Below are 25443 nucleotides of genomic sequence, written 5' to 3' on the forward strand. Positions count from 1 at the left end.
CATTTTGGCAAATTGGCCCATTGCCATAATCCCTATAGTTTTAGGAGTAGGTTCGTTACCTTTAATTGTCGGTGCAAGCTATTTTTAGAACGGTGGAGCAGAGCCGCGAGCTGCTCAGAGCTACGCTACGGAGGCTCATGGGATTTCTTGGTTTCCCTCATCAAACTCATCAAATACACAATCCAACAACTCCAAAACGCTCTGGTGGACAAGTTGTGACCTGCTCATTCACCATGCTATGAGATAATAACACAACGTTACCACACAGAGTTGTTTTAGAGGCAAATACAGAGACTGCTTGATGAAAAACTGTCCCTGAAGGCAACGTGCATCAGCGGTTTTGCATGAATTTCCCTCTAAAACAACTCTGTCTGGTAACGTTGTGTTATTATCTCATAGCGTGGTGAATGTGCAGGTCACAACTTCTCCACCAGAGCGTTTTGGAGTTGTTGGATTGTGTATTTGATGAGTTTGATGAGGGAAACCATGAAATCCCACGAGCCCAACGCTCTGGCCAATCAGTGGAAGGCAGTCGGCTGACATCATGTTTTGGTATCGCCTCGGCTCGCTTGGAACCCGGGCTGAGGTGTTACCAGAAAAGTACCAGGTACTAGTGGAAAAGCAAAAAAAACCTAGTCGAGCCGTGCCGAGTCTGATGTACAAACTAGGGATCAATTGATCATCTGCACCGGCCGATATTCGTGTTTTTCTCCCACAGATACACGATAAAATACAGTAAATCTATGTAAAAACGTGCATTATATGTTGAACCAGTGTGTCTGGTCAGGTTGGTTCCCGGCCCGAGTTTAATTGATGAAACTATAATAGAAAACACTTAAACCGAATGTCACCAACAGCTGAGAGACAACAGACACGTGACAGGCAGCACAGCAGCTGTCCCCCTAGTCTGGGGCCGTTGACTCGCTGTTTTGGTAAGGAAACGGAACCAGGGCGAGAGGGACAGGCATTTCCGTCAAAATAAAAGCACCAAGCTAATAAAATGCTGTGAAACTTGCTAATTTAAGGAATTTAATTTGGAAGAAAGTCCCCAAGCCATTAAGTTAACATTTTGCTTTTATTGTATAACAAGTTAATGTCTATTTTGCAAGTTTTATGTTAGTGAACACTTTTACTTTGGTGAATTTGGTGATTTCTGGATCCACTAGGAAAAAAGTAACAGACACCATGCTCTTCTCCTCTCTGGAGAGCCTGGTGACGCGAGGCTAGCTGTCCCCTGTCCCCTGTCCCCTGTCCTCAGCCTCCCTCTCATTGGTTATGTGTCTCTGTGTGTCCCTCAGATGAGCAGCAGGAGGCAGCAGAGAGAGCCGGACCCTCTCAGTCAGAACCCTCCTGCAGCGACGCTTCCGCAAACAGCCAATCGGACGACACCACCGCCACCGCCACCACCGAGCCCCTCCCCGACCTCAACCACCAGCAGCCCTCGCCGGACCACCGGGACGCCGAGGCCAACAACGGGTCCCCGGAGCAGACGGAGCCCCTCTGCAGCGGGGACACGTCCAGCGCCAGCGCCGAGAACAGCGGCCCCCGCGGAGACCCCGGCAGGGCGGCCGACGGGGACGCCGACGGGGACACCGACTCGGAGACGCCGGCAGAGTCGCCGCCGCAGCCGCAGCCGCCGCCCCCCGAGACGGCAGGAGAAGAGAAGGAGGAAGACAAACAGGAGGAGGCGTGTTCTTCTCACAGCCTGCCGGCCAATGAGCAGCCGGCTAAGAGGAGGGCGCTCAGGAAGAGGAGGAAGAGTCTGTTCACCATCCAGGCCGTCAACTCCAACGGGACGACTGAGAGGGAGATGGGAGAGGGAGGGAGTGCAGTGTCCTTCAGCTGTGAGTTCCACACACACACACACACACACACACACACACACACACACACACACACACAAGTATCAAATATATAAAGCCCAGTCATGAGGCTGGTCTGTGAACTGAAGACTCTGTTCAGCTCTGTGCTGCGTCGCCTTCCTAATCCTTTTTCAACAGAATTTCCATGTCATGTAAATGACCTAACCGTGTGTGTGTGTGTGTGTGTGTGTGTGTGTGTGTGTGTGTGTGTGTGTGTGTGTGTGTGTGTGTGTGTGTGTGTGTGTGTGTGTGTGTGTGTGTGTGTGTGTGTGTGTGTGTGTGTGTGTGTGTGTGTGTGTGTGTGTGTTTGCAGCTCAGCCTTATGTGGCCATCGACTGGGACCCGGAGATGAAGAAGAGATTCTACAACGAAAATGAAGCTGAGGTCAGTGTGTGCCTGAGTGAGTGTGTGTGTGTGTGTTTTTTTTTTTACTACACCTGATCTATGATTTTAATCAATTTATACAAGGGCCCGACCGATTAATCTGCCACTTCTAGCCATTAGAGAATAATCATTACAGGGGTGCAAACTTGTCACCTTTCGGCGAAATTCGCCGTTTTGGATCCCAAATTGGTCATTTGTGTGATTCGTGTAAATCCGCAATAAAAAAAAAATTGAGGGGGGGGGGGGGGTCCGGCGAGGCAAGCCGAGCCGAGCCAATGCACCTGTCTCTTTAAGGCGCATGCACCTTATCTGGATGACAACGAGTGGTGGCAGCGCTCCTCTTCTGTCCAGCAATACACACCTGAAGCTTCACTTTTAATACAGACTAACTAACGCGACTTTTTGAGCATGGCGAGTGAAAGAGTCGGAGCTAGAAGATGCGCCAGCAGTGCTGTATAGGTGCTGTATGGGACCGCGTGTCTGTGATGATGGCGATCGCGGCCAATTAGCGATTAGCGCGTTTAGCATTAATTAGCTCCAGTGTCTCCCTCTTCTCTGGAGGAGGGTCTGGCGAGCGAGACGAGCTCCAGTGCGACCTGTGCAGCAGCAGCAGCAGGAGGAGGAGGAGGAGGAGGTGGACTGACTGTGGCAGGACACCTCTACCTCTGTTTATGTTGCTGGTAAATAATGTGGTTGTAAAAGTAGTAGGCTAAAGTTAAATTATTTTGTATGCACTAATTAAAGGGGCAGAGCTTTAAGAGACATTTTAGCTTTTATATTTTATAAGATATAATTTTTGTAAGAACCACAATTAATAAATATAGGTTATATATTTCAGTGAATATCTAATTGTTCTTAGCATTTGTTAGATAACTTTATTTGCCCAATAAATTAAAACATGTTGGAACTATCAATGTCTCCTCCCTTGCCACCAGAATCTCACCTACTTTTAACCTCAGACTGTCACAATGATGTAGCAGATGTCAGACTGCCTCATTCTTTCAGTTTTAACCTGAATATACAAGACATGATTGATTTTCCCAACGATCAAAGTAAACGAAACCGAACCGAAAACCATGACCACAAAACCGTGAACCGAACCGTTTGCTTGAACATCTTTGAAATACATATTGCCGCTTAATATGTTTTACGTAGCCTATGGCATTTTTAAGCTTCATGTGTGTTATTGGACAGAAAGAGCAGCGCTGCCTCGGAGCATAGCCTACGTAGCCTACAGAAAACACATTTACATCAATAAATAGCCTAAATGTTTCACAATGAACCAATCAGTCTGTATTAAATTTTATTTAGTTTGAAGGCAAGGTTTGCAAGGTTCATCTGATGGACATCAAGGGACAGATTCTCCAAGTTTTGCACAGCTTTTGCTCATGCTAAACCTGCATAGGCTGAAGACCCCCTTCACATGTGTCAAAACCAAACACAGAGACAGATTGTGCAGGTTTAACAGGAGCAAAAGCTGTGCAAACCTGAGTAAATCTGGACCCTAGTCTCATGCTAAAATTGACTGTAAATTCACCTTTAAAGTTGGTTTTTAAAAAAATGTCCCCGGGGGACCATGCCCCCGGACCCCCCTAGGGGGTCGGTATCTTGTCACCTTTTTTACCCCTGATGAGTTTGCACCCAAAAGTTGGCCGATGGACGCCGATGTTAACACTTATATTTTCACTAATAAAGTGCAGGGAATATGACTTGGTTTTACCTAGACATGCCTAGACTGTCCCCTCAGTGTGACAGTAAATGTCTTCATTCATATATAAACTTGGCCTTTGCATTATTATTTTATTTCCCAGAGCTTTACTTCCTTTTTGCACATCTTTTCTATATATATTTAAGGAGCTTGTTATGTTAACTCTTTCGCGACCACACTAATTCCTCAGCACATCCGCTCAGGACCACATGTTTTTGGCTATTTGTTTACCTTTTATCTCACGTCGAACCGAACTCTGTACATCACCTAGAAACAAACGGTCTTCACTTGATTGCAGAGTGACTTTACAACGTGCTCCACGAAAAAACGGCGAGTTTTTCCGCCGTTTCGTTCGTGAGTAAGAAGTAGAAGAAGAGAGCTGGGTTTCTCCTAAAACGGAGCTCCCGCTCTAGTTTCAGAGAAAAACGCACTTTTGTGTCAAGTGGCAATCTGCTCATTTTACCGCTACTCTGCAGTGTGGCGTCTCCCAAATCATTTCTACGGCTAAATAAATATATTTGTAGGCAAATCTGGGGGGTGTGGCAGCTTGGAGAGCAGCGGTGCAGCGGTGTGGGTCTCTGGCCGCAGTGCAGCAGCTCCGTGACACTGCTGTGTGACTGGCCGGCGATGAGTGCTCTGTGGCGGGGGCGGCCGGTCACAGCCCCCGCTGCACAGCGCCTGCTCTGCTGCACAGCGCCGTGAAAACAGCCGTGATAACGGGCTTTCAGATCCGAGTCTCCAAACCAGAAACGTTTGTAACAGCACCGGTAAAAGTCGCCACATTTGTCGTCGGTCGCTTTTGTCAAAAGAGGGTTTGGAAAGTCGCCAGATTCAGCGAGAAAGTTGCAACACTGTAGCCAACAGCCACACAGCGCTGCATGCTGTCCCCAGAGCAGCATTCAAGGAGAACGATTACTCAAATAAAACCAAGATCACACAATTTATAAAAAACATTATGTTTTGATTTTAGTTTAAAACAGTTTTACATATCAGAGGACTACCATATTCACACACAGGCTACCTCAGAGTGTCTATTATCCTAATCTGTAAAAAAACGGTTTTGACGAGTTTACTCGTCAATGGTCGTGAACGTTCGGCAGGCTGTGACGAGTTAACTCGTCAATGGTCGCGAAAGAGTTAAAGGACAATTTCCAGGCAAATTCAACTTGGGGCTGTATTTTCCTAACATTTTAGGTCTAAAAGAAGGAATCTGAAGATTCTCAGTTTAATTGCTCCTGTTTTGCGGTAGTTGTGTCTGTCCCCACATCGCCATAGCAGCGATGAATAGGGGTGGATGGAAGTTCTGCTGCTTAGGCTGTTTACATCCCTCAAAGCTGCAGTGTTTTTCCACAGACAGCGTCAGATGGCGACTCAAACATGAACCGAGAAGTTTATTTACTTCAAGCAAGTCAGGAGTTGATATTCCTGTGTTTATGACACAAACGGGAGCTTCCGCCTGCACGTGAACACACCGAGCGTCAACTTGGGTCTCGCGCGAGACTTTGAATTAGATCTAGTTTTACAAACATGTCGGCTTGCTTGAAATAAATAAACTTCTCGGTGCATGTTTGAGTCGCCATCTGACGGCTTTGAGGGATGTAAACAGCCTAAGCAGCAGAACTTCCATCCGCTCCCATTCATCGCTGCTATGGCGATGTGGGGACAGACACAACTACCGCAAAACAGGAGCAATTAAACTGAAAATCTTCAGATTCCTTCTTTTAGACCTAAAATGTTAGGAAAATACAGCCCCGAGTTGAATTTGCCCGGAATTGTCCTTTAAAATTGTTCACATGCTGCTCGCCCCACAACAATTTTTGACTATAAAAGTATTTGAAAAATATTAAAGTCTGCCTTCTATTTCTATCTTTGATCCCCTTAGTTCAAACACTTGTTACAAAGTGATTTATTTTTTTGAAAATGTAAAAATTGAATCGGCCGATATATTGGTTATTGGAATTTTTTATTCCCCAATATCGACCCCAAAAAATCCATATCAGTCGGGCCCTAATTTATTCCTCTTCAAATGAAACTTGTACTGTCTGTGCAGCAGGACCTCGTCTCCTCACTGTAGTGTGAGAGCTGCACTCTGCAGTTTGACCTCCAGGAGCCAATGAGTCGTCATGCTTCAATAAAGGGATAGTAGCATTTTTTTTAAAGTGGGGTTGTATGATCTACAAATAGCCCCTAAGTATTTTAATTGCAGTAGAAGACTCTCTGCACTCCTCCCGTTAGCAACGCCAGCCCATAGCCCTGCCCAGAGATTTACAACATACATTGTTGTGAATGGACCCAAAGAAACGGCCTATTTTCGTGGCCTAAAAGAGGTTTTACCTGGAAAAAAAATACACAGTTCCATTGTTCGCTATAATATAATTTTTTCCAGCCGCTCAAAGTGCAGGAAAAACACAGTTTTTATTTGGACCTAACCAACTGCTGATCAGCGGGCACTAACCCTGGGCGGAGGGATACGTGGGTTGGTTAGGTCCAAATAAAAACTGTGTTTTTCCTGCACTTTGAAGGGCCCGAAAAAATTATATTATAGCGAACAATGGAACTGTGTATTTTTTTTCACGTAAAACCTCTTTTAGGCCGCGAAAATAGGCCGTTTCTTTGGGTCCATTCACAACAATGTATGTTGTAAATCTCTGGGCAGGACTATGGGCTGGCGTTGCTAACGGAAGGAGTGCAGAGAGTCTGCTACTGCAATTAAAATACTTAGGGGCTATTTGTAGATCATACAACCCCACTTTAAAAAAAAATGCTACTATCCCTTTAAAATATCAAAAAGTAGACTATTCGGCCAGAATGGGAATTTCATTTCATTTTATTTGAAGGTGACTGTTGAGAAGAATTCTGGCTGTTCAACAAATACAGTTGGTGACCCCTGCTATATGTCATATACATGAACAGGGTTGATCAGTGAAGGCGATGTGCTGTAACATACACACACTGAGCACAATGTCAACACACCAGCTAAAATACTAAAGATGCTAAGTTTAGATTTTTTCCGCCGTCATCAACAGGATAAAAAGCTGATGTAGAGCGATGACTTTAGTAACAGGGCCTGTGTGTGTGTCCCTCTGTGTAGAAGTACGTCAAACACGCCAGTATGGAGGTTCCTCAGCAGCAGACCACCGTCCAGCTGCAGGAGTGTGTGGAGCTCTTCACCACCGTGGAAACGCTGGAGGAGGAGAACCCATGGTAACACTCACACACACACACTCCTCCTCTCTGAATGATGACAAGGTGAGGATGGTGATAACGATGTGTGTGTATGTGTGTGTGTTTCCAGGTACTGTCCGGTGTGTAAGAAGCACCAGCTGGCTACTAAGAAGCTGGACCTCTGGTCTCTGCCGGAGGTTCTCATCATTCACCTCAAGAGGTTCTCCTACACCAAGTTCACCAGGGAGAAGCTCGACAGCATCGTGGACTTTCCCCTCAGGTACACTCACACACACTCACGCTGCACCAGGGCCGTTGTATAGGGGAGAAAGGTGATGATAATTCTAGGGGCCCAGCGCCCAGTGGGGCCCATAAAAAACCCCAGTAGTCTAATCTTTGTATGACTGAATTATTCTGCGTAAGACCCTGACTAATACTCATAGTACACTGTAAAAACATCTTTCCAAGAATATTTGTCTTATTTCTTGTCCAAATGTCTCATTTCTAGTCAAAACTAATCTCTTTCCACTTAAAATAAGACTCATTACCTAAAAATTAACTTGTTTTTAGATCATTTTCACTTAAATTCACAATAAATAGAGAAATCTGCCAGTGAAAGTAAGTTTTTTGTGCTTGTAATAAGGAAGAAAAACTTGCTCCACTATCAGATTTTTTCTACTTATTCCAAGTGAAAATCTGCTTGAAAGAAGTAAAAAGTGTCTATGACAAGCTACTTTTAATATGATGTGTCTTATTTTATGTAGAATGAGATTTGTTTTGACTAGAAATTACATTTTGACTAGAAATAAGACAAATATTCTTGCTAAGATACTAGTTTTTGCAGTGTATTGCTGCATTAGCATCAAAACAAAGAAGGCTAAATAAAAAACGATAATACATACGTAGTCTAAGAAAAAAAAAAGGAAAAGTTAGGGGGAGGGGCCCACTTTAGTATTCTTTAAGGGGGCCCAGAATTCCTAGCAACGGCCCTGCGCTGCACGTTCTGGTTAAGATGGACCTAATCTGAGGCCAGTTGCATGCTGGGACCACCAGCCTCTCTGAAAAAACCACCACACGGCGTCTTTTGTCCTTGCAGAGAACTGGACTTCTCCGGCTGCCTCCTGAGGAAGAGTGCGTCCAGTGGGGAGCCTCCGAGCCGCTACGACCTCATCGCTGTGTCCAATCACTACGGAGGACTCAGGGACGGTCACTGTAAGTAGTGGACGCCATGTGTGTCTCTGCTGGCGACCAGCGTTGGCCACGTTACTTTTAAAAAAAAAGTCATTAGTTGTAGTTGCTCGTTACTTTCCCCCAAATGTAACTGAATTACTACATTATAAAAGCAACTAATTACCAGGAAAAGTAACTATTGGACTACTTTAAAAAAAAAAGCTCAAATATGTCAAATTAACTAATCCTAACTTGTTTATCTGGAACTAACCAACTCACTCAGTATTCCTCCGCACAGACAGGCTCCAACGCACTAATTCCAGATAAACGTTTTTTTTTTTTTTCCCCGACTAGTTGATGGACTGAAAAAAAAAAAAATTATATAACGTACACAGTTACAGGTGTATTATTTTGTGACAGGACTTCTTGAATCAATTAACGGTGCATTTTATTGTCAGTAACAGTAACGGCGTTGTAACGGGGGAAACAGCAACTTCTTGGATTAATCATTACTGAAAAAAGTAGCGCCGTTAGTAACGCCGTTATGCAACACACTACTCTCTATACCAGGGGTGTCAAACATGCGGTCTGGGGGCCAAAACCGGCCCGGCAGAGGATCCAATACGGCCCTCAGGATGAATTGGCCAAGTGTGAAAATTACATTACACGATTTTGTTGAAATTGCATGTATTTTTATCAAATAAATTCAGGTTGTTCATATTATGTTTTGTAAAAGAACAATTACCGTAATTAACTGTAAACATCTTAATAATGTACTAAAACAAAGGGGAAAATTCTAAGTTCTTCTTATTTATAGGCTATCATGCTATTATTTTACTGGTCCGGCCCACTTGAGATCAAATAGTGCCGTTTGTGGTCCCTGAACTCACCTGCTCTATACTCTCTAATTTAATGTAAGACGAGAGCATCACATGCTTCTGTGCTTTCCTGAGGGATTACTGATGCACTTGTGCTTCATGCTGGTTTTTAGTTGAACTGCCCTGTGCACTCATCACTGTTTGTGTTTGGACAGACACCAGCTATGCGAAGAACAAGGACAACGGTCAGTGGTATTACTTTGACGACAGCAAGGTGACCTACGCCAGGGAGGACCAGATTATGGTCAGTATCACACACACACACACCTGACACAAAGCTGTATAGACAGCACTTCACAATGTTCAACACAGATCCCTGTCAGCTACCTACCTGTCAGATTCAAAGCTACCTGACGGTAAGCACCCGCTGCTTTTCTTCAGGAACGAGGCTTCCAAGTTCATATTTATTATGAGTATTATTCATGCAGGTAATTCACACGTCAATGTGTTTTTTTCAAACTCTGGTCTTCATCATGAGTCCTTTCACACAAACAGTGAATGTTATGCAGCGAAAATTAGACGTCATATTTCTTTCCAGAGGTGGATTTTTTTTTTTTGCCTTCACCCACCGACCAAACGCTCCGTAGGAGGTACGTCACAGCCTTACACCATGGCTGTGTCCCAAATCACTCAGGATTCACTATGTGGTGTGGACTACACTATTGTGTATTGCTGTCCTAATGTGTGGTGAGAATTAATATACATAGATATTATAGAATTAAAGCAGAAGTAAGCGATCCCGTCGTTTTGGCTAATGCTGCGTTCCAGGCAGGCTTTTGAAACCGTAAATTACAGCTTCAAGTCACGACTTACGACTTTGTAGCGTTCCAGGCAACCCACTCATGTTTCTCCGACCTGTTTTACCTGTGAAAGTCACTATAACGGCCACTCGTAACTTCCGACCCGTGAACTCGTACCAGATCGAACTGGTGCGACTTCACGGGTCGGAAAAACATGAGTTATGGGTTGCCTTGAACGCACCATAACTTCTTGTCGATGGAGTTAGCAGCCCCCGCCCTCGTCATGGATCTATTGGTCCTCGTCCCTACGTCACCACATTCACACGCATCCCTTGGCTGCACACACAGAGAGGACCGCCCCTTTATGCCGTTCTCTCTCCTCATTGGATAAAACTTGTAGGATACGAGAAAGGTTTTCTCCTCAGCTCAGAGCAGAGCAGAGTGACTGACAGACCCGTGTTTCGGTCCAAACACTCTATAGAAGTGATTGCTGTCGGAAGATATAACTATTTAAGACTTATATTAACACAAATATATCGCTTACTTCTGCTTTAATATCCCACAATGCAGCAGTAAAAGAAGTGTACAACCTGTGGTAACTAACCCAGCAGTAATAGCATAATGCATTGAGGTTTAATTATGTGACATGACAGTAATGGAATTAACTGCGCAGTGGAGTAGTGTCCTAAAAGTGTTTTTTCATTTTACCATGAGCTCAGTCATCTAGAGTCTGTAGAATGACCTTTGTAGTGAGGAGGAACTAGTGAATGAGTGATTTCAGACAACAGTGGTGACCCACTAGTCACCTGTGTCTCTCAATGCAAGGGACACAAACACTACAAATCCATTATTTTATGAATGAACTCAAGCAGTGCAAAACTTTAGTCTATAATCGCGTCTGTCACATGTTCACATCTCTGCTGGGATGAATGGTTCTTGTCTTTTATTCGTCACGTCCCCAGTGTGTAAAGGCCTTTTTTAACAGTCAGTAAGTCATGACTTTTTTTTTTTTTAAACCAACAAAAACACATTTTGGAGGAGATCAGCATTACAACAGCAAACCCTGAAAAATCCTGAGTCTCACTTTTTCACTCACTATTTTTATTATTGTTAAAGACCGGGTAAACCAAGAAAAAAAATGTGTTTTAAGTGTATAATACCACAGGAAAACATATTAACCACTCTGTCAAATTTGAAGGACTAAAAAAGTCGTTAAGTATATACAATTCTGCATCAAAGTTATCAATAAAGGAGCAGTTTTCTCTGCCTCAGTACGGTGGAGGCGAAGAGACCACGCCCCATCGTAGGAGAGCTGGGCTTCAACGTCTCTGATACACAGCCGCCCTAAACATGTACACGTCGTCATGAAATAAAGAGGAGGAAGTGACCTCAAACACACAAGAAATCTAATACTCAAGTACAGTACAAATCCTCTGGATATGTACTTAAGTACAGTACTCAAGTAAATTTACTCCATTACAGTCCAGCACTGCCTAGAGCGGAGCAGGGGGCGGGGTTATGAGCTTTAGACCCACCCATTAAATCCTGGTGAAACAGTCTCTGAGGCCTAGTAGCTCCACAAGGAAATTATGAACGGCAAAAAGACTTTTTACATGTTTTGAGGGACACATTTAAGACCTAATTAATATGTTAAGAAGAAAAATAGTGAATTTGGTTTACCCGGTCTTTAATTAGTTTAGGTCAGGATTTTTCTTTTCATCATACCTGAGATGCAAGTGGGGAAAAAAAGGGATGAGGAGCAGGAAGAGTGTGTTGTGTTGACAGTGTGTGTTGTTCTCTCTGCAGACCAGCGCTGCCTACGTCTTGTTCTACCATCGACAAGACAAAATCAGAACACCCACGCTGCCCCCCCCCTGCACAAACTCCAGCCCCACCAGCACCCAGCCCCCGAACGACATCACTTCCTGCAAAGATGAGGACGCAGAGCTGGGCGCTGCCTCCTACGTCACCATGGAAACAGACTAAACGAACGCTAAAGGTGGTTTAATTTTGGCCTTTTTTCCGAATTTTTTCAGCAACACTTGAAATTTTTTCAGATTAAAAAAGCTGCAATTCCAGCTGCTCAGTCCGTTTATTTCCTCTCATTGGTAAATACAAATCTCTTAAAACACACAGTCAAATCTATAACATACTAAAATAATTTATAGTTTTATTCATTAACTTGGATTCTCTACAGAGGAACTACGTAACCAATCAGACTTCTTCTTCCGTGTTCTCAAATTGCACCAGGTTAGTTACTGTGATGGATCGGAGCGGACCAGGGAGCAGGTGGTGCTGGGTAATCAGGGGAGTGTGTTTATAACATATGAATAGATAATTTAATACAGAACAAAGCTGCCAGGGATGATAAATGAACCTTTCTTTGTATATTTTGATTGTTTTCCTCTTGTATTTATTTTTGTATTGGACTAATTTCATCTGTCACAAGACAACAGTGCTTTTTTTTTTCCTTTCTCTTGAACGATTTTATTGATCGATTGGTGCAGGACATTGAGATGCTTAGTTTTTTTTTTTTTTGTATTTATGGATAAAATTTTATTCAGTGATGATTATCTGACAGATTGAGGGTCAGTTGTTTAATTTTCTTCCGGTCTGCGCAGAGAGAGAACGCGGGCAAAGTTTTTCTCTGTGGTCCCAATGAGCGCTCGCTGATTTTTAAACCGGCTGTGTACAGTATTTTTGTATTGTAAGAAATGTATTATTATTATTCTCATTCCTGGGTGGAGCAGGACGGAGGTTTTGGGGCGATTTCTTTCTTTGGTCTTCCCTGTCAAATATCAGATGAAAATATTTTATTGTACTTTGAATTTTTTTGATATGAATAAAGGGATGATTATTATCACAATGAGAGGTGGGGGAGTTTTTACATCTGTTTACACCACAGCTGCTTTACAGGAGCGTTGAGTCATTTTCCCCTACAGCAAGTCTGTGACACTACAGGTGAATAGGGTAAACACTTTAACAATCATATCACCATGAAACTTCCCAAGTTTATCACTGACATTAAGACAAATATTTTTTGTATTACAAGTTTTGTCAAATGTTATGTTTAAATATGTAAATGAGGCAATATCTAGTTAAATATGCACTAATTTGCATACATTTCCAGCAGGGTTCCTACAGCTTAAGCCAAGTTAAATTTAAGACTTTTAAAGACTTTTTTAAAGCCACTTGAAATGAAATTTAAGACCGACTTCACAATAACACACCACATCAATTACATAGGGTTAGGGACAATTTTACCCACTTCCAAGGTAAAGTGACTGCTACATGAACATTGGATTGTGTCTCTTTCAAAATAAATGCATAAAAAGTCCCAAAAAACTGACTCGGGAGCTGGAGGCGGTGAGAAATTTAGCGTTGACGGCCGCCACTAACTTCTCTATGTCGGAATGTTACCAATTATTTTGAGATTTGAGGCTAATTACAATCATAAAATTCCACTTAACATTTTTAAGACCTTTGAAAAATTGATTTAAGACATTTTAATGCCAATTAAGGCCTTGTGTTTAGATTAATTAATTCAATGCCTTTTAAGACTTTTTAGGATCCGTAAGAACTCTGTCCAGAACCGAAATCTGAACAATGGATAAAGCTCAGGGTTTCCCGCAGCGCTTTCCTGTTAAGGCGGCCGCCTTAACAACAAAGAGCTGCCGCCTAAACTAACGTCTTAGAAAAAATTAAAATGTAGCGATATTCCTCCACCTTGTGCACACAGGTACATGTTTGTGCCCATCACCTCTGAAACACAACCACCTGATCCTGGAGCTGCTCACCTGCTTTATGGAAAAACTTAGGAAGGTGACAACGAAGAGCTGCACAAAACAAAAACGGAAATCCGGTTAGTTGCTATGGCACCTTTATTGAACTTGTTACACTCACTTCAAGTTACCGTGGAGATGGGGCGTCGGCTGGACGGCCAAACACAGTAGAAAAGTATGTGCAAAATGTCGTGCGGGGTGAAAACGGGGACGCCCGCTCTTGTTAAAGCTCCTCTGAACCAAAACATCCCAGTCGTCTTTGAACGCCTCCTCTGATTCCTGCTCAACAGAAGGATCAGGATGTGCTGGTTTCTCCTCCTCTGGGTCTTTTAGGATCTGGTCTAAACACTTGTCTGCAGAGCGGGGAGGGTTTCAAACTCCTGCTGAGAAAATCTTTGTTCTGGAACACTGAACACACAAACACTGCATGATTATCTGAATGGAAAATGTCATTCATTTAATTCAAGATTTAACTCAGCGTACACAAAGTGGTTTTTAAATATATATCAAGACCTGATGATGACGGCTGAGCCGGTGACCTAACTGTTGTCTGAGAAGGTCTGGTGTTCTGTTTTTTTTGTCTGAATGTTTCATAAAACATCAAACTTGTAATGATTTAGAATCCTGAGTAGAAATTTCAGACAATTAATCATCGTTTCACATCTTCACTCACAGTTTTAACAAAACAATCTGTGTGTGTGATCTCCGAGTAGTTCAAGTGTTGCTCTGTTGGGTTTGTGTGTGTGTGGATCACTAACTGTGTGTACGGTGTAAAGCTGTGAAGGCACTGTGCTGCGCTAAACTTTTACACACTTAGTCTACGGGTTCACAAAAAGGCTCGAGTGGCTCAGGAGCCTGAGGTAGTGAGGAGGGATCTGGGCCGCCGCATCATCTCTTTAGTTCTAGGTTTTGTGTGAACTGTGTTCCAGAACCTCCAGGACCTCCACGCCCCCCCTCCCTCCCTCCCTCCCCCCCGCTCTCCTGTGTGGGACCCTGCAGAGCTCACGGTGTCCTGGCAGATCTAGAACATGGTGGACTTGATGTCCTGGCTGAAGAGGGTTCCGAAGTTGAGGTCTCTGGACATCAGCTCCTCCTCCACGTTCTCCAGGGCCCACTTGTGTTCCACGATCTCCAGCGCCTCCCACTCGCTCTGAAACCAGCAGACAGCAGCATCCCACATGAGTCCGTGTGTCTGATCCCAGGACAGGCGGAGGGTTCAGAAACATCCTGCAGCAGGAGTTTCTGTTCCCTTACATTATTGTCTACCTGTCTATTAGGGCTGGGTGATACGACCGAAAAAAAAAAATCCAATTCACAATCTCAATCGACCCCCCCACTACTTAAAACTTGTTTTGAACAATTTCTTTGTCATCTGCGGATTTATTTTAACTGTATTTTGTTTTGATTTTCCCTTCTGGGAACGCAATCAGAGACAACACACAGAGAAAGGAGTGGGTTCGTTACCTTTAATTGTCGGTACAAGCTGTTTTGAGATCGGCGGGGCAGAGACGTGAGCTGCTCAGCTAACGCAACGGAGGGGCGGAAGCTCATGGTATTTCTACGTATCTCTCATCAAACTCCAAAACACTCTCATGGACAAGTTGTGACCTGTACATTCACCACGCTATGAAATAATGGGGTCATTCCTATGTTCCCACAGCCCTATGTTCCCACAGCCTTATGTTCCCACATTTCTAACTTTTGTTGTCACTGAAAATTAGGCCCTATGTTCCCACAGCCCTTTGGTGTGAGGGAACATAGGCACGCTCCCGAAATAATAACGTATAATAACATCAACCCATAACCCATAACATCCCGACACATGAAGCAACTTCCGTACTTGGAACTACTTTCGCTTTTGAAGTCACTCCGCCCATCAGCTGTGTCTGGAAAGTAGTTCCGGTTACGTATTTACCTCTAAAACAACTCTGTCTCATAACGTTCTGTTATTTTCTCATAGCGTGGTGAATGTGCAGGTCACAACTTGTCCACCAGAGCGTTTTGGAGTTGTTGGATTGTGTATTTGATGCGTTCGATGAGGGAAAGGGCGAAAATACCTCTCACTGTGCAGAGCTCACGTCTCTGCCCCGCCAATCTAAAAACAACATGCACCAACAATTAAAGGTAACGAACATACTCCTAAAACTATAGGGATTATGGCAATAGGCCAATTTGCCAAAATGTTGAAATATTCCTTTAAAGAGAAACTCGCTTTTCATTCAAACAAATCGACCTGAACTACACAATCGAATTAATCGATCAAATCGATTTATGGCCCAGCCCTGCTGTCTATAAAAAGACCCGTTATAAATATAAATGATATCAACAAGTCATGTGATTAAAGATTCAGTTCAAACAAATACAAAACAGACATTAATGAGTCAGAGAAGAAGAATTTACTCTGACTAAGTGTCATCCTCTTTGTTGAGATATCTCACCTTAAAAGCCTTGTTGGGGTCCGGGGGCATCGCCATAGCAGCGCCTGTCATCTGGTCCTGCATGAGCCGTGACTGGTCAGCAGCTACGAGTCAAACACACAAACCTCCATCAGTCAACTTCCACTGAGAGCAGAAACACCAGCGGCTTCGTTCCACTCACACACACACACACACACACATCATCTGTCCTTCTGACAAATGAGACTGATTCCAGTCGGGTTCACTAAGGCCCAATCCCATTTTTCTTCCCTTAACACTAGCGCTACGTTTCGAGTTGCCTCCAAATGGAGATTCCCCTTGACGATGAAGTGAGAAGTGGTAGATAGATTTTTGTTGGGAGGGTCGGGGGAGAGACGCACACTTATCAATGATTAAAGATTTGATTTGAAGTTATTTTATAATAGCATACCGCATTTCCTCAAATAATAGCCGGTATTTAGCCTAGAAATCTAGCTGCACCCTAGCGGCAGCAAATATATTTGCTCCGTAGGTGGGTCTAGAAACGAGCCATAGGAACTTTTTGAGTCTCGAACACCGTTTGTGTTCACCAATCACAGCGCTCTATCTGTTTAGAGAGTCGTTGGGCGGGCTTAACGTGATGACGACATACATTTTAATTGGCTTGTCAGGCTAACGTCATCCTGCTCTTTGCTCTGATTTGTCGTAGCGCTACCCTATTGGTGCAGAGGCAGTTTGAAAGACAGCCTTCATCCGGAGGGGAGGGGAGGGCCGGAAAAGCTGGTGTCACCCGCAATAACGGAACCAGTTCACAAAGTATCGAGGGAGATTTCATCTTGCACTACGTTGGAAGTTTGCCTCCGACCTCCCTCTGATTTAAGGGGAAGTTTTAAAAGAATTGGGACACACTACCCCTACACAAGAACGTGCAAAACAGAGTGCTAGGGTCAAAATCGAGTGGAAGTGGGGGGAAATGGGACAGGGCCTAAACCTTTCTGAACAAACACTGGTCTCAGTCCTCAGGAGAACGTTTTGTCCATCTGTTGAGTTGGACAGGAGCTTCTGCAGGACCAGAAGATCTGAAGACACAAACACCCTCAGAGTTCTTGTTCTTCTCTGTGTGAACTAAAAACAGGGTGGTTTCATGGTGTCTAAAGCCCTATTCGCACGGGTGCGAAGCAAATGTAAATAAAATGTCAAAGCAGCAACGTGACTTCGCAACAATGCAGTTGTTGTCACAATAACGGGCCGTCACGGCATTTGTATTAAGCCTGTTGAAAGCCGCATGTCATCCATCTCAATATCCTCCTAAATTTTGCTCTTTTTATGGATCTGAGCTGTTTATTTAAATGGGTCTCCAGCACTGATACGAGCCCGTGTTTGCACCTAAAACGCCTTCAAAAATACCGCTCATAATTTCCACCGCAGCCTCCATGTTTCAGCCCGGTTTCAAACGGGGAAAAACAAAAAATGCCTCTCAATTACTGAGATGCAGATTCGCACGGGACTAGTTTTACCACGGGAAGTCGGTCTTAGGTGAAATATACGGTAGTAGGTAATTTGCGTGGGAATTTTTACTTTACAAATTACTTACATGGCGCATTCGCACGGGATTAAGATCACAGACGTCCTCTGCAATTATTACAAATTACCAGAGGTCCCCAGGTAATACTAATCCCGTGCGAATATCAATCAATCAATCAATCAATCAATCAATCAATCAATCAATCAATCAATCAATCTAATGCACATTAGCAATGCACCTCTGGAGGGTGGGCGGAGACTTCCCTGTTTTGCACCCGCCCAGCCACCTCCTCCCACCCCACCCCCCGCTCGCTGACAACTGGACATTGTACAATTACAGATTCAGCGCGTTTAGCGTAAAACTCCACACTGGGATTCGATCCCAGACTGGAACATTAGTCCTTACTCACAGTGCAAGCTGCTCTACCAGGTGAGCTACACCTGTTATACCTTGACAGCTACACCGAGCTGTTAAGGCTTTCACCTCTGAGCCAGATGCAGAGCGGGGCGGGAGCTTGTAGCACTAGTGCCCTCCCCTGGAGCTGTGACACGTCAGCTCCAGTCTCCCTGAAACTGCCAGTTTGCGTCTGCCATTGGTTCACAGCAATTTGAAGGCAGAAAAACTCAGAAATGCAATTTTGCACTTCCTTTTCTGCTGATATGTGCTCTAACACAAGAAAAATGCCACAGGAACATGTGAAAAGCTCAAAAAACACGATTTTCACGGGAACGGGTCTTTAAGTGTCTCATCATGTGTGTCACTGCTTTAAATCACTGAAATGTTTTAGAAATCTGGAGGTTAGGTGAAATGTTTACACTCCTTTCTGCCTTCTGTTTGGACGATTTTGATGGACCATCTTTAAGACTGATGCCTGTTACATCTCTACCTTGGACTCTGGCTGCAGTGCAGGCCTCAAATTAAAGAGAAAAAGGATTTCATTCTGTCATTAATCACCAAATATTTCCCAGTTTTATGTTTGATGACACTCTGAACACTCATAAAGTCTCTTTTAGGTGCAAACTACTGTTTGACAATCATATCATTTCTATTCTTTCACATGGCTCTGCCTCCACCTGGTGGTCACTGTAGACCGCACAGGTGAAATGCAGTTAGACACTGGTCTTCTGTTCTCATTCACGCAAATGAAGATCACACTGATGCGTTCAGGTCCGGTGTTTCCACTGCATCATTAAAGCATCGGTGGGACACAGACACTCACCGTTGTCCTGTCCCAGGATGAGGCTGTACATGCTCCTCAGGCCAAACACATTGAGGAAGTACCAGGACGCAGAGCTCACCCTGCACAACCAGGAGACACGGGTCAACAACAGGAAGTGTCCATGTCCAATAAACAGGTGTAAAACAGGAAATACAGACTTCATGTTTCATTTTTAGACTTATACGACTACTTATCTAACTATGATCTGTTCCAGCTTCTTAAAGGGATAGTTCAACATTTTGGCAAATTGGCCCATTGCCTAATATAGTCGTTAATCGCTATAGTCATAGCAGTAGGTTTGTTACCTTTAATTATCGATGTAAGATATTTTCAGAACGGCGGAGCAGAGCCGCGAACTGCTCAGAGCTACGCTACAGAGGCTCATGGAATTTCTTGGTTTCCCTCATCAAACTCATCAAATACACAATCCAACAACTCCAAAACGCTCTGGTGGACAAGTTGTGAGAACGTTATGAGACAGAGTTGTTTTAGAGGTGAATACAGAGACTGCCTGCAGAAAAACTGTCCCTGAATCAACGGTTTTGCATGAATTTACCTCTAAAACAACTCCGTGGGGCGGTGCGTGGCTCAGTGGGTAGAGCGGCCGCTCCATGTAGAGGCTACAGTCCTCGCCGCAGGTGGCCCCGGTTCGAATCCTGCGTCGGGCAGACCTTTCCTGCATGTCATTCCCCCTCTCTCTGCCTCCCCGTTTCCTGTCTATCTCTACTGGGTATGGGTACTATCAAATAAAGGCAAAAAGCCAAAAAATATACTTAAAAAAAAACCCCCAAAAAAACAACAACTCCGTCTCGTAACGTTTCGTTATTATCTCATAGCGTGGTGAATGTGCAGGTCACAACTTGTCCACCAGAGCGTTTTGGAGTTGTTGGATTGTGTATTTGATGAGTTTGATGAGGGAAACCAAGAAATCCCATTAGTCTCTGTAGCGTAGCTCCGAGCAGCTCACCGCTCTGCTCCACCGTTCTAAGAATAGCTTGCACCGATAATTAAAGGTAACGAACCTACTGCTATGACTATAGCGATTATGGCAATGGGCCAATTTGCCAAAATTGAACTATCCCTTTATTGTGTCTGTGAGATCTCTAATTCTGACGGGAGACATATTGATGTTATAAAACCCTATAAAAATATTATTTTTAACGTTCTAATGATCATCTCAGTGTCTTACTTAACCGATTCTGCATTTGTTACGTTTCTTTTCTCCATATCAAATAAACAAACTGAATGACAATAAGTTATAATAATAAAAAATTAAACTTGTACTTTAATTTTAATTACAAAAAAAAAACATTACTATGAGGACATGATGTACTGAGATAGTTTCACAATATTATATTGACTTGACAGTGTGTTGGGCTCTCACCAGGAGGCGTCCAGCGACAGCAGGTCGATCCCTCGCTGCAACATGGGCTTGAACCTCAGGGTCAGAGGGAACGGCACCTTGGCTGCATCACAACAACAACAACAACAATTATCCATCAACAGCAGAGGATGAGTCATTCAAGCCAAAACTAGACCTTCAGAGATACACATCTCCAGTCTGTGGAGGAGTTAAAGGGATATTTCATCATTTTGGCAAATTCACCTATTGCCATAATCCCTATAGTCATAGCAGTAGATTCATTACCTTTAATTGTCGGTGGAAGCTGTTTTGAGATCAGCGGGGCAGAGACGCAAGCTGCTCAGCTAACGCTACGGAGGTGCCCTTGCCTTCATCAAACTCATCAAATACACAATCAAACAACTGCACATTCAGCACACTATGAGATAATAACGTATAATTATGAAACGTTACGACAGACGAAGCAAATACTCAGAACTACTTTTGCTTTTGAAGTCATTCTGCTGAGCAGCCGTGTCTGGGATGTAGTTCCGGCTACGCATTTGCCTCCAAAACAACTCCGTCTCATAACGTTCTGTTATTATCTCATAGCGTGGTGAATGTGCAGGTCATAACTTGTCCACCAGAGCGTTTTGGATTGTGTATTTGAAGCGCTTGATGGGGGAAAGCCGGAAATACCATATGCCTCCATAGCGTTAGCTGAGCAGCTCGTATCTCTGCCCCGCCGATCGAAAAACAGCTTGCACCGACAATTAAAGGTAACAAACCTACTACTATGTCTATAGGGATTATGGCAATGGGCCAATTTGTAGGTATTAGGTATTGATTCTAAATGGTAAAACAATAAAACAACCAGTGGGACAGTGAAGGCGGCTGCAGAACTCACTTATGACGAATCCAGAGAAAGCCCAGTTAATCCATCCACCAATCACAATCATGGGCAGGACGTTGGTCAGGTTTCCCTTCATCATGTCTGTCAACATGCTGGTGTCTGAGAGACAAAGGGAAAATTGTCTAAAAGCTGGGTACATCACCCCCATCACCCCCCCCTCTGCCACACACACACACACACCTGTCATGGGGTTCTTGGGGACGACCTTCCTCTTGACCTTCTTGAAGAAGCCGGTCTCCGCATCGTTGAAATAATGTTTCCTCATGGCGAAAGACTGAAACAGCACACAGACGCACAACACAAACCTTCAGCTACTCCGTCTCTGATGGGAAGTTTCACATGTTCTCTGACAGTGTTTATTGTGATATGCATCTGTTGGAAGTGTGTTTGCTTGCTATACAAGGAAAAGGGACGTGTGTTTATGTGATGGAATGTCCTTCTCTTGACAACAGAGAACAGAACAGAAAAGCTGTCAAACCCTGTGTGATCGTTCAACTAGAAGCAACTCCTACATCTGACTTGTTATGTATTTTAGCTTCATGAATCCCTGTAACGGTGCAATTAATCTTCAGGGCCCAGTTGTTCAAATGGTAATCTAATCGGATTTTGGATAACGGATTGGATCAAATCTTAAAAATGGGTTGCTCAAAACTAAAATCGGACTCTGAGATCGGATTGGATCACGTAATCCAATTTTGGTTTTAATCTGGATCAAACCCTCAGTTTGTGTTTTAGTAGGATCTGAATAACTTTGATCCAAAAAACATTCTGGTCCCAGCAGTTTGGTGGATTCAGGGCGGATTTGAGGAACAAAATTTAATTCACACTGGTCAAATAAGCAATTTATAATGTAGCATATATACATTGATATTTTTGCACCTGATTTTTTAATTGTAGTAACAAAAGTAAATAAAGTTAACTTTTAATTATTTCAGGAAAAAACTACTTTTCCCCATAAACTACTGGATAATTAAATGAAAATTGAAATTTGTATTGTAAATTTTGAAGTTAGAATTTGAAACACTTGGAAAAACATTTTTTTGTTTTTTTTATTCATTTGTTGTGGGTTAGATAAGGTCTGGCTGTTTAAAATACATGGAAGAAACAAAAACCACACTTTGAGTTCTACCTGTTTGTTTACCTGCCTATCAGTGTGATACACAGTCCCATTTAGAGCACTCATATTAGATTTGGTAATCTTGAAAAGTTTGGCTCTGGATCAGACTGATCCAATCCTACTTTTCTTTGAACAACTGGGATCTTGGATATGTCGCTCCAACAATCAGATTTCATTTCGATATCTGAAGCATCACCAGAGCTCTGACTAATCCGAATGAATAAATAATAGAAATTCAATCATGTTCCCAGTCACAGTGGTGTGTGTGTGTGTGTGTGTGTGTGTGTGTGTGTGTGTGTGTGTGTGTGTGTGTGTGTGTGTGTGTGTGTGTGTGTGTACTTACCTGTCGGGGAATGTACTTTCCATTCTCTCTGAGGATGCGGCTGCGCAGGAGCACCTGGCTGAACACAGTCCAATCAGCACAAGGACAGATCAGAGACACACAAACACATGGGAGCTCACAGGAGAAACACAAAACACAACTACAGGATGTTTCCACAAAAAAAAAAAACACAATATGCCGCAGGTTAAAGTTAAGATTCCTTTTAGACTAAGGTCAGACTGTGGCTCACCTGTCGGAGACCTGCTCCAGGTCCACCTTTTTGTCGCTGTGGAGCAGCTGGGTGACGTAGTGACGGATGATGCCCACAAAGAAAGTGATGAAGACGATGGGCAGGACCACCCACAGCCGAATGCTGGAGTCCAATAAGAGCTCTGGACCGGCCATTGCTCTCTGTTCATCCAGCCAATGGAGTCAGACGAGGAGCCACTCTGAAGGAGTTTTAATAAGTTAGAGCCAATTATAAAAATAAAAAAAATGATGTACTGACTGAGATAGTTTTAAAGATAACATGTTGTTATTTTCATGATATCCTAACATGATGCCAAAAAAACAACTGACCATCAAGAGATACTAACTCCACTTTCCAATGGGTTTTATGCACAGTTCCACTACTTCCTAAACTTAATGCTGCTCCTTTATTTCCTGTCTGACATTATTGGACAGACTGATTAATCCAGGTGTGTCCGAGTAGCCACAATGGTCAGACACACCTGGATTAATTACTAGTTTGTCCAATAATGTAAGACAGGAAATAAAGGAGCAGCATTAAGTTCAGGAAGTAGTGGAGCTGTGCATAGAGCCCATTCAATTAACACAACAGTCCCAACCCGTCATCACAGTCTCAGTGCTCAGGTTGTGTTGGTGGCAGAGATCTGAGGACGATCTATTATCTATCTCATCCTTATAATAGTAAAATAATAATAGAAACACTAGTCCTTATAAACAGCTAAACAACATCACAAAATGACCTCAGAGTTTAAACATCATGTCAGTGTCAACACAAACTGAACACTCTTTTCTGGGAATCAAATTGTCAACGCCTCTACTGTTTATTTCCAGTGAGGTTTTGACAATCACTTCATCCACTGATGGACAGAGCTGTCCAGCCTAAAAATGGACCGAGCTGCCTGAGCCAGTGGCAGCAGGCCTGACCAGCAGCTAACAGCTAACAGCTAACCAACACACTAGTAACCAACTAACTAACTAATAACTAACACAAGACAGCTCCCGTCGTTTCCGCAGCGCCGAGCTAACCGTGGATAACCTGACCTTCCTGTGACACCTGACCGCTCCCCATTCAACAACAACCAGCTGACGTTAGCTTCAGCCAACCGGCTAGCTTAGCTAGTGAGCGCAGATACTCCTCGACCCTTGAGTTAGTGTCCGTACCGACTGTTTGTGTCAATGACAGCGCAGGTTGTTTTTACAAACGTTGCTGCGCCGTCGGTTTCACACAAAACCCGACATACCGAGTTTAAAATGAACCTTACTCACCACATCTATGAAGTTTGAGGGTTAGTAACGAGACAGGCACGTTCTGTACTTTAAAAAGACACGAAGAATAACTACTTCCGGTTCAACAGGAAACACCTCCTCAGGTCGCGTACTGCCGCCTTTGAGATAAAACGGTAGCTAACATACAGACCTGTTGAGCTCCTCACACTTTCTTTACCTTTCAAACAGCACAGACACAGTGACAACACACATTATATGAACAATGTAAATTGTGTTTTCTGTGTATTTAGTAAATATTTTTGTTTGAAGAGGGGGGAAAAAGCTATTTCTCATTTACAAAATCTGATGAAGCTTTGACGTCAATATTCAGCTTCTTTTATCTCGCATTTGGTGAACATAGAATGGCAGAATGACAACATTTATGCTCAAAAAGCGATTTTACAAAATGTAATTTTAGACTTGTTTTCTACACTTATCTATTACTGTATTCATATCCTATTTCAAGCACCAAAACAGTTTGTTCTCATGACTGAAGGAGTGTTTTCACAAAGGATTTGATTTTTCAGAAAGCAGACTTCAAATTTCCAGAATTTGGCCTAAATTATTTCTTTATACAGTGTTCTAGGACAAACTGGCTTCAGTGTAGACATAAAACTGAGTATTGTTACATCTGCAAGTATCTTAATAAGATGAATTTAAGAAAATATGTAAAAGTCGAGAAAATTGCCTCAGACCTCAGAGGGCATAAACATGTCTGTATTCAGTTTTAAGCAGTGTATGTGATTTGGTGTTTGCGCTTAGAGTGGGCCACAAACAAAAATCTTGTTTAGGGCCACCAAAATGCTAGGGCCAGCCCTGCTAACAGATAAAATATTCTCCCTTTTCCCCCATTTTCAAATCATTTTTTAGAAATACAAATCTAACAAGCAGAATTATTTTCAATACAAAACTACAATATTTCTCAGATCAGATAGTGTTCACTAGAAATGTCGACAAATATGCAACCAGACAATCAAGATAATAATTTATTGACACCTAAACTATGAACAAACTTTTAGGTGGTTTGCAGGTGACGTCACGTGGAACGTCACGACTGTCAGTAAGTCACAGAATCACAAAAACACTTTAACAATAATCCTGAGAGTGTTACCTTTTTTATTTTATTTTTTTATTTAACCTTTATTTAACCAGGCAAGCAAATTTATTTTCAAGTGCAGCCTGCAACCTTTCCAATGATACCAGGCACATCTCTGAATCTCAAACTATATGGGATCTGTGCTGCTCACAACTTGGGCATGGCAAAAAACATAAAAATAGAGGCGTGCATTAAGAGATTAAAAAACAGTTTCAACTGTCCCGCTATGTGTTTCAAACGACCTGCATATTTGAGACAAATGTCAACTTACGTTCAAAGTTAGAAAACAGCGCGATCATCCAACACATA

The 25443-nt window shown here is 43.1% G+C and overlaps 2 protein-coding genes across 3 annotated transcripts in view; one reads left to right on the forward strand and one right to left on the reverse strand.

The window, feature by feature from the left end:
* Positions 1-12690, forward strand: part of usp11 (ubiquitin specific peptidase 11) — a 35358-nt gene extending 22668 nt beyond the window's left edge. Inside the window, exons 15-21 of the mRNA XM_083974973.1 lie at positions 1299-1844; positions 2176-2246; positions 7046-7158; positions 7250-7399; positions 8216-8331; positions 9323-9411; positions 11714-12690. Of these exons, the coding sequence (XP_083831099.1) occupies positions 1299-1844; positions 2176-2246; positions 7046-7158; positions 7250-7399; positions 8216-8331; positions 9323-9411; positions 11714-11893 (1265 nt within the window). The 3' untranslated portion in view covers positions 11894-12690. The remainder of the gene's footprint in view (positions 1-1298; positions 1845-2175; positions 2247-7045; positions 7159-7249; positions 7400-8215; positions 8332-9322; positions 9412-11713) is intronic.
* A 1086-nt stretch (positions 12691-13776) lies between these two features.
* LOC310988450 (ER membrane protein complex subunit 3) lies at positions 13777-24129 on the reverse strand. 2 transcript variants are annotated; one of them, XM_083975044.1, is made up of 10 exons: positions 24039-24129; positions 22774-22972; positions 22545-22602; positions 21265-21358; positions 21079-21183; positions 20214-20295; positions 18830-18909; positions 16128-16210; positions 14696-14839; positions 13777-14097 (listed from the first exon to the last, which is right to left on the reverse strand). In XM_083975044.1, exons 2-9 carry the CDS (start codon positions 22926-22928, stop codon positions 14711-14713), a joined length of 786 nt encoding a protein of 261 aa, XP_083831170.1. In that variant the 5' UTR covers positions 22929-22972; positions 24039-24129; the 3' UTR covers positions 13777-14097; positions 14696-14710. The 2 variants fall into 2 exon arrangements, with proteins under 2 accessions (XP_083831170.1, XP_083831169.1); XM_083975043.1 differs by lacking the exon at positions 13777-14097 and having other exon boundaries at positions 14236-14839.
* Positions 24130-25443: the final 1314 nt, after the last annotated feature.

This window comes from Trachurus trachurus (genome assembly GCF_905171665.1).
Source record: "Trachurus trachurus genome assembly, chromosome: 7".
NCBI classification, from domain to species: domain Eukaryota; kingdom Metazoa; phylum Chordata; class Actinopteri; order Carangiformes; family Carangidae; genus Trachurus; species Trachurus trachurus.

Excerpts from the sequence above, each read along its gene's own strand:
- LOC310988450 (XM_083975044.1), bottom strand. The coding sequence starts at position 22,928 with ATGGCCGGTCCAGAGCTCTTATTGGACTCCAGCATTCGGCTGTGGGTG. Across the intron at positions 20,296-21,078 it reads TTTCTCTGGATTCGTCATAA|CCAAGGTGCCGTTCCCTCTG; the intron begins GTGAGTTCTGCA and ends GTTGTGATGCAG. Across the intron at positions 14,840-16,127 it reads ACCCCAACAAGGCTTTTAAG|AGCGAGTGGGAGGCGCTGGA; the intron begins GTGAGATATCTC and ends TGCTGGTTTCAG.